We start from the raw sequence: 8,645 nt of genomic DNA, 5'->3' as shown, positions 1-8,645 counted from the left end.
CTGGATTTGATAAGAGAGCATCGTCCAAAGTGGCCAATCAGAATACAGAAGCAGGAGCATCAAAATCCTACGTGGCAGACCCAACCCTATCCACTCCGACCAGATGGAAGGATCTGATTATTTCGTTTCTCCACTACTAAGACTAAATAATAGATGAGATAGATTGGAATTGGATAACCACATTCGAATCGAATCGAATCGAATCGGAGCCCTCTTCTTCTTGTTTTTCCTTGCCGACGGCACAGGAAGGAATACGATCGCATATATATAGATGGCGTTTCTGGCAGCGTCCACGGCGTCCGCCTCTCTTGGCATCTCGGAGATGCTGGGGAGCCCTCTGAGCAATTTTACAGGCCCAGCCGTACGCTCATCAGCTCCTCCTCCGACGCCGTCTACTCCGGCCACCTTCAAGACCGTCGCGCTCTTCTCCAGAAAGAAGGCAGCGCCACCGCCCAAGCCCAAACCAGCTGCTGTCTCTCCAGTCAACGAAGAGCTGGCCAAGTGGTATGGTAAGTTAAACTCCCCCTTCTTCGCAAAAATCAAATGAAAATTTCACATTCTTCGACAACAACCCATTGATGTCATGCTAGTTACCCTGTCCTGTCCTGTGCTCCTGCATGTTAACAATGAGTCCTGATGAATACTTGCATCTCAGGTCCTGACAGAAGGATTTTCTTGCCGGAGGGTCTCTTGGACAGATCCGAGGTTCCTGAATACCTCAACGGTGAAGTTCCCGGCGAGTAAGGTTCCAACCCTATTAATTGTTTGTACCAATCAAAATTCAAAATTCAAGTGTTATTGCTGCTGGGTCGTAGGATGAAACTTGTTTGGCCATGCAGGCCTGACACAGACATGTAGTGAAGTAATTTTATAGATATTAATATATTTTTTTTCTTCTTTTCCTACTTAATGCTCAATTTCATACCGTGGATCCATCCTATCCTATGAATGTTCTTGGTTTTCCTTTGCAGCTATGGCTATGATCCCTTTGGTCTCAGCAAAAAACCTGAAGATTTCTCCAAGTAAGTCAACTTCAACTTTTCATTCTAATTCTAATTCTAATTCTGCTCTACATTCACTGAATTACTACTGTTCTGCGTTTGTGTGTTTGTTGTCCAAATTCATGTGTATTCGTACAGCATTTTTTTTTTTTTTTTTTTTTAGTTATTGCTAGAATAAAATACCCTGTCTCTTTCCTTCGCAATTAATTAATTTTTGGTTATTTTTGTATCACTGCAGATATCAGGCATATGAACTCATCCATGCACGATGGGCAATGCTTGGTGCCGCCGGCTTCATCATCCCAGAGGCCTTCAACAAGTTTGGTGCAAATTGTGGCCCTGAAGCTGTTTGGTTCAAGGTATATATGTAGCTCTAATTAAGCCTCTAAATATCTTGCACAAAATTGAAACCGTCATTTGATTCTTCTCTGTGCCGTTGCATTACCTTTCCACCTTATAGTGCACAGCAAATTGTATATTCCTAGCTATTTTGTCTTGGTTCAGTATGTGTTTGGTATCGCTCAAAGAACAAGATCTGTGTGGATATTTCACAAGCAGCCAGCTTGCTCTTTGATCCTCGATATCTGAACATTGTATTTTAAATTCTTTGGGCAATTTAATTTCATTCTCTTCTTTGTGCAACTCCCTCGTGCCAAGCCTTGTCGCTGAAGCTGCTCTGCTAATGTAATTTTGTCCACCTGAACTAGGGCATTTTGTAATTCTTCATGCGGCCTGGGAAGGTCAACTTATGGTTCCATTGCAATGAAGCTCTTTTTTCGTCAACTGATTCTGATTTTGATTCGTATTCTAAATGTCGTAGTAATGAGATGACTATTATTGATGGTGCATATATTTATACAGACAGGAGCTCTTCTCCTTGATGGGAACACGTTGAACTATTTTGGGAAAAACATCCCCATCAACCTTGTGGTTGCTGTTGTTGCTGAAATTGTTCTTCTCGGAGGTGCTGAATATTACAGAATCATCAATGGTCTGGTATGTTATGTTTCGGAATTAATTGTGTCTTCGTTTCACAAGCTAGCTAGCTAGCCAAGTTGATGATATCAAGTAAATGATCAAGAAATCAGACGTTCTATAACGTTTAATGGATGAAGTAATAGCTTAGCTTGTTTAATTCAGCTGCTGGTTTTCTGCCATATATATATGCAAGCTAGCAATTAAGCTAGAACATTTTTATAATAACAAATAATTAATATGCAATTGAAATGCGGCGCGCATGTGTTTGATTAATTTGTTGTGTCTGGCAGAACCTGGAGGACAAACTTCACCCTGGTGGTCCATTTGATCCACTGGGGCTTGCAAATGATCCTGATCAGGCAGCCCTGCTGAAGGTGAAGGAAATCAAGAATGGAAGACTTGCCATGTTTGCAATGCTTGGTTTCTTCATCCAGGCTTACGTGACTGGTGAAGGTCCTGTTGAGAACCTGGCATCCCATCTCAGTGATCCCTTTGGTAACAACATCCTCACGGTGATTTCTGGATCGGTTGAAAGGGCTCCAACCCTGTGATTCTTTTGTCGATCTTTTTAATTAATTAATTAATATATTCTTGGCTTCTTGCACGCACCCACAAATGTAGTATAATAATTAATTTAATGACAAAGTTCCAAGGCTAGCCAGCTTCTGAGTTCTGACTGACTCTAATCTTTGCAGTTGGCCAGTTGCATTTCGATCGATATCACCATCACGTACGTACGAGTATAAACATTGCTTAATTTGAATGTTTTATGCTTTTCTTAATTAGGTTCATCAGTTAAGAAGCACTAGCTAATTAGGTAGCTAGTAAACATTAATTACGGATAGTGTCGCTGGTGTATCTGTAAGTTACCGGCCGGGGCACAATGCCAATGCACGCCCACTTGAGTTGACGAACTTACAATTAATTAATGAGAACATTGAGAAGGGATTTCAGGTATATTATTTACATAAGCAGCTAGCCCTGATCGATAAAAATAAGCTGCTGCTGCTGCTGCTGCTGCTGCTAGGCTACGATGGTGAGAAACGATAATTGGAATGACCTAGGTCAGCCTCAAAGTAGTTGGTGAAAAATTCTCGGCCCAAAACCTCTCTTTTGACTCTCAACCCCTGCGCTACTGTCAATCAAAGGTACAACAGCTGACCCTGATTCGATTCTCGTAGCACCTTGCGGGGGATCTCATTCTCATCTCAATGGCTTAAAGCTAAAGCTTAGTAGTATGTAGTAGTAGTAGTAGTAGTAGTAGTAGTACCTCTATACCTAATTAAGCATGCATGATAATTCATCTAAGTGGTTCACCTACAAAGTACAAATAGATGGATATACTGTGTAGAAGACAAGACTCAATCCAAGATCCGAATAATTGAATGAATCACCTAAAGGAACAAAATAAACCAAGGATCTTACGCAAATATGTTAAAGACAATCATAAATCAAGTAAAATAATAACAAATTATCACAAGAATGAAAGAAATGAAAATAACATGCAAGAATTTTACGTGGTTTACTAACCCGAAATAGTTGAGATGCGCTACATCCACGGGGAGGGAATCAACTATTTTAATATCTAAAATAGTACAAGATTTGAGAATAATACAATGTTATCTCAACCGTTCACACCATCTCTCAATCTTCTTGAAAATACTCTTCTACTTTCAAGCTCTTGAGAAAACCCTTCAATCCAAGTTCAAGCTTCAATGGAGCAACAATGGTAAGAAAATAAGAGAGAAAAAACCCCTTTCTTGCAAAACCACAAGAAGAAGAAGACCCCAAGAGATCAATTCCGTTTTTGCTCAAAACCCCTATTGGAACTCACTAGAAACTCTCTTTTTCTCACCCACATTTACTTCTCTCAAGGCCCTCTTAATGATACCAAACACCTATCACATGTTTAATACTAAGTGGGACCCACCAAGTTCAAATTTGAACCTAAAAGATAAAGTGATTTTCATCACAAACCCAACATACTGCTAGTACAAAACTGGAAAAAATTGCATCACATCGAAGTACTCAGTGAGTGTGGCCTAGGTATGTATATAGCCATCCAAGGGCAGCAAAGTCTCGAATCTCGATCTAGTGGCTGGCAATATCATGCAGCCGCCAGCAAGTGCTTAATTTGTATGTTTATTAAAATCCATCTACTTCAATACATCCTTTGAATCACTTAACAACTGGAATGGACTATCCATTTTCCATTTTCCTCTGGATGAAGGACACATGTCCATCAGTCACATCCAACGGATGAGGTAAGATTTTATATATATATATATATATATATATATATATATATATATATATATAGAGAGAGAGAGAGAGAGAGAGAGAGAGAGAGAGAGAGAGAGAGAGAGAGAGAGAGAGAGAGAGAGAGAGAGAGAGGTTATCTTTCTCTTTGCTTCTCTATGTTTTCTATTTTTCCTTAACCTATGGAAGTTTCAGTCTATCAGAAGGACAAAAAAAAAAAAAAAAACCAGGTAGATGCCAGATCTGGTCGTGCATTCCGCAGATCTGAAGGTTTTACGCCATAGCTGGAAGTGCCTCCCATGGATCTAGAAGCTTTGTTGTTGTGAGTGTCTCTTGTTGCTGGTCACTATCGATGTTTTTTTGCCGTTGTGGCTTTTGTCTACTCCATTGTGGCGTGTTGCCTCTCCGACCTTGTGGCATGTCACCTCTTTGGGCGTTTGTGATGGAGGATACGTATATCATATCCCTTGTGCTTAATTGTTGTTGTGGTTGTGTTACAACCCTTATTCTAAGGGTTTATTGGGCTTAACTCATTCCTTAGCCTGGATGACCTTGTCCACTGCATGTACAACATTTAATCAATTTTCACTCCTTGGTTCGGATCGAACCTTGTGTTTTCATGCATCTATCGTTTGTATTTCTTTCTTTTCTTTGTTTTGTGTATGTATTTCTTTTCGAGTTCATGAATGAAGATTTTCAACTTCTTACCGGGAAAAAAAATTCTAATAATTGCGCTTGCTGGCAATTGAGATGACTCATCGCACTACAATTCTTTACTTTGTCACTTAATTCACATTCTTCATCCAATCATCAGTTGTTACTGTTTGGCTCCAAGTTTATCCATTAATTCTATATGCTCATGTATGTATGTATGTATGTATGTATGTACGTGTGGCGCACTTTTCAAAAACTAACTTGAACCAAAACCCCTGCTATTTCCTTTCCAGCCAGCCTCCACACCAAAAAGTCATTCAGCACAATCAAACATACATGCCCAAAACTATGCTTGGATGAACTACAGATATATCCAACTTGTCTTTAACCTGATCAGCAAACTCAACTCTAGTCTATATATGTATATATTGTTCTACATAAGGAATGACAGGAACAATGCTTTAATGATTCCTCTCTCCTAAGTTTGGCTTCCTCTCGTCTACACTCCAATCTTAATTCCCTTCTCCAACTCAATCATCAAGCAGGATCGAATGCCACCACCACCACCACCACCGACAGCAACCGCAGCAGCAGAAAATGAAAACGAATAAGCCTCATTAGATCAACTTGATTTGGGTTTCCTTTTATGCTGTCAGATCAGATATATATATATATATATATATATATATATATATATATATATATATATATATATATGCATTTACAAAATACATGAACCATCAAAGTACATAAAACCTTTAAAGAGTAGAGGAAGACGATTCCTTTTTAGTAGGTAAACGATGTTGTTTTCTTTTTCTTCTTTTTTTCCCCAGAGAGGAGTTTCCCTTCTTTTCTTTTTCCTTTTTTCAAAGGATGGGACTGCATGGGTGGGGTTGAAAAGATAACTTCTAGAGGATTTACCATCGTTGTAGTTTGGGAGCAGCATCGCACCATTAGAGTTTAAAATAAAAATAATCTATATCAACTCCTTAAAAAAAAAAAAAAAATTGTGATGCAACTATCGTCATGTATGAGCAGCTTCTTGAACAATTAAGGAGCACTGCAAGAGTTAGTACGTCAAGCATCACCATAACAGAAATTTTCCATAAACATCGATCATGAACATCTACACTGAGGAACTGAAATGATATTACACTCGTATATCATCCTATCCTATCATGCATCAATTAGATGACAATTTGATGTATAAACATGTATGGAAATAAAGATCCAAAAAACTGTAACTAGCTAAGAGTAGTATATACGTACCTAAGTACTGAAGAGGAAATTATTATAATTATAAATTATAGAAAAGGATTTAGCTGTATAGCAAGCTAGTGTCTCAGGAAGAAACACCAACACCCAGAAAATCTATGAAGGGAACATCATTTTCTTTAATGAGGAGGGTTTCGTGATTTCCCTGTTCTTGCTGTGAACTGATGATTCTAAAATTTGCTGGGAATGTGGCTTCTGAAATATCCCCTCCGAATGATTTAACAGAGTCTCTCTTCACTGTCACGTTACTGCTGCTGCTTCCGTAAGTAGCTTCATACGCATGATGATGATTAGGGTTGGAGTGCCCAGCAGCACAGCTGGGATGCGAAATGACTCTTTTGTGATTAGGGATTATGAGGCCTTGTGCTGCTGCTGAATAAAGATTCAAGTTTCTATATCCACTACTACCGTAGAATATGGAAGAGTTGGAACAGTAGCGATGATAATTAGACGACGACTGATGGTCTGGAGCAGGTAATGAAGTAGTAGTCTTACTCTGGAAAAGGCAAACCCTAGAACCTGAAGCTGATGATGAACTGAAGCAGTCGCTCCCTCCTCCTCCTCCTCCTCCTCCTCCTCCTCCTCCTCCTCCCCTTCCCCCCGAAAATGTCCAAGAGCGCGGCGATGGTGACGATGAATTATTCATATTCCAATTAGGCGATTGCAACGATGATGATGATGCTTGGAAGACACCATCTTTGGGATGGTTTCGGAATTCAAGTAATTCGCCGGAAGAGACGTTGTAGTTGAGATGGAGTGGCTGTTGCTTGGATTTATCAAAGCCTGAAAAACTGGTAGTAGTATTTCCGAGGAAGTCAATAGAGGAGGAGGAGGACGAGGAGGAGTGGAGCTGAGTCGTTGAGTTGCGAAAGACAAGATTATTATTATTATTATTGTGGCCGTGGCTGTGGCTGTGGCTGTGGCTGTAGCTGTTGCAGCTGCTAATTCTCTTGCCATAGAGTTGCTTGGAGCGTTCTCTCTGTCTTCTAGCCATGATGACATGCCAGTGATTCTTCACAGAATTATCAGTTCTGCCGGGGAAGAGCCTGGCAATCAAAGCCCACTTGTTTCCGTGAATCCTATGAGCTGCAAGTAGTCTCTCTTCTTCTTCTTCCGTAAACGGTCTTCTGTTAATTCTAGGGTCTAGTTGGTTAAACCATCGCAGTCTGCAACTCTTTCCTGCCAACAAAACATTTTAAAAATATATTGAAAAAGGTACAAGGAATGAATAGGTGGAAAATTCAGTAGAATCTCACAGGAGAGAGACAGGGAAATTCGGGATATTGATCTGCCTCACTCTTAGCTTGGATTACAAAATAAACAAATGAAAACAACGATTGAAAGGTTATACTTCATTCCGGGCTTTTATGCCGTGAGGATAACTAGTAGTTTGGAATTCTTTCAGATCAGTCCACGAGAAAATAGGGTTACAGATTGGATCATTGGATGTTGGGTATCAAATTCTAGGCTTCGAAAAGTAGATGGTGGCCAGATGATGCAATAGAGAAGAGAGAGAGAGAGAGATTTTTCTTCCCTTAATTATGCTGATGAACAAGTATATATGTATGTATGGTATATATATATATATTACCGGATCTTCCTTGGAGTTTGTCTGCAATTGAGTTCCAGTTTTGAGGACCATATTGCTCGACAAGTTGCCGGAGTTTCTCATCTTCGGCGGGTCTCCAGTGTCCTCGCGGGCAGCCGGTCTTCCCATCATCACTGGCCGCAGCAGTAGCTGAATCCTCGTCCATCACGGACATGGACATGGAGGACATGGAGGACATGGAGGTCATGGAGGTCATGGAGGTCATGGACTTGAAGTGTTAATAAAATTGTCTGTGAGTTGTGACCTAGGTAGCTAGGTGGCTGATCAGCAGCTAGCTGATCAGAGCTTGCTAACTAACTGCAGATCGATGCTTCCCCAGTATGGTATGGTCGAGAGTCGAGAGTCGAGAGTCGAGGGTAGTACTACTTGATCAACTTGAAAATGATAAGGAAGCAGGAAAGAAGGACCAGCAGCCCAGCACGCCGACAGACAGAAGAATAAGAAGCACCGAAAGGCAAGGGCGAAAAGGAGAGGGGTTGGTTTGGTTTGGTTTGGTTTTGTTGAAGCCTCCTTAAAATTTCCTTCTTCTCCTCCTCCTCCTTCTCCTGCTGCTGCTGCGGATGAGAAGTCACTTTTGTTGGTTTTTACCCAATACGATACGATCAGACTATATATCTGCTACTGTTTCCTTCCTTGCGTGTTTCTCACCCATTGGCCCCAATTAAGCCCTTAGCTTACCCTAGCCTAGCTCACTTGTTCTGTTTAGTTTAAATATATGCCATTCAAATCCCACTTCACCTATTAATTCTTAACTTCCTCAACAATCTCTCTCTCTCTCTCTCTCTCTCTCTCTCTCTCTCTCTCTCGGCATCAACCAACACCCATATAATACTATTTTCAGCCATCATAAATCAGGTATCTTGATTTTG

At 40.4% G+C, this 8,645-nt stretch overlaps 2 protein-coding genes across 2 annotated transcripts; one reads left to right on the top strand and one right to left on the bottom strand.

Moving 5' to 3' along the window:
- The first annotated feature begins 142 nt into the window (after window positions 1-142).
- LHCB5 (light harvesting complex of photosystem II 5) lies at window positions 143-2,587 on the top strand. Its single transcript, XM_089163383.1, has 6 exons — window positions 143-509; window positions 656-740; window positions 972-1,022; window positions 1,240-1,360; window positions 1,863-1,997; window positions 2,270-2,587. Exons 1-6 carry the CDS (start codon window positions 272-274, stop codon window positions 2,528-2,530), a joined length of 891 nt encoding a protein of 296 aa, XP_089019509.1. The 5' UTR covers window positions 143-271; the 3' UTR covers window positions 2,531-2,587.
- A 3,404-nt stretch (window positions 2,588-5,991) lies between these two features.
- LOC149008833 (uncharacterized) lies at window positions 5,992-8,248 on the bottom strand. The gene is made up of 2 exons (XM_089163081.1): window positions 7,759-8,248; window positions 5,992-7,346 (listed from the first exon to the last, which is right to left on the bottom strand). Exons 1-2 carry the CDS (start codon window positions 7,919-7,921, stop codon window positions 6,235-6,237), a joined length of 1,275 nt encoding a protein of 424 aa, XP_089019207.1. The 5' UTR covers window positions 7,922-8,248; the 3' UTR covers window positions 5,992-6,234.
- Window positions 8,249-8,645: the final 397 nt, after the last annotated feature.

Source organism: Hakea prostrata, chromosome 7 (assembly GCF_041222555.1).
Source record: "Hakea prostrata isolate BN-2017 chromosome 7, UWA_Hpros_2, whole genome shotgun sequence".
NCBI classification, from domain to species: Eukaryota; Viridiplantae; Streptophyta; class Magnoliopsida; order Proteales; family Proteaceae; genus Hakea; species Hakea prostrata.
Note: the sequence above shows the minus strand (reverse complement) of the source record. Positions and strands in the feature narration are given on the sequence as shown.

Excerpts from the sequence above, each read along its gene's own strand:
- LOC149008833 (XM_089163081.1), bottom strand. The coding sequence starts at position 7,921 with ATGGACGAGGATTCAGCTACTGCTGCGGCCAGTGATGATGGGAAGACC. Across the intron at positions 7,347-7,758 it reads CAAACTCCAAGGAAGATCCG|GAAAGAGTTGCAGACTGCGA; the intron begins GTAATATATATA and ends TTTTGTTGGCAG.
- LHCB5 (XM_089163383.1), top strand. The coding sequence starts at position 272 with ATGGCGTTTCTGGCAGCGTCCACGGCGTCCGCCTCTCTTGGCATCTCG. Across the intron at positions 1,023-1,239 it reads AAACCTGAAGATTTCTCCAA|ATATCAGGCATATGAACTCA; the intron begins GTAAGTCAACTT and ends GTATCACTGCAG. Across the intron at positions 1,998-2,269 it reads ACAGAATCATCAATGGTCTG|AACCTGGAGGACAAACTTCA; the intron begins GTATGTTATGTT and ends TGTGTCTGGCAG.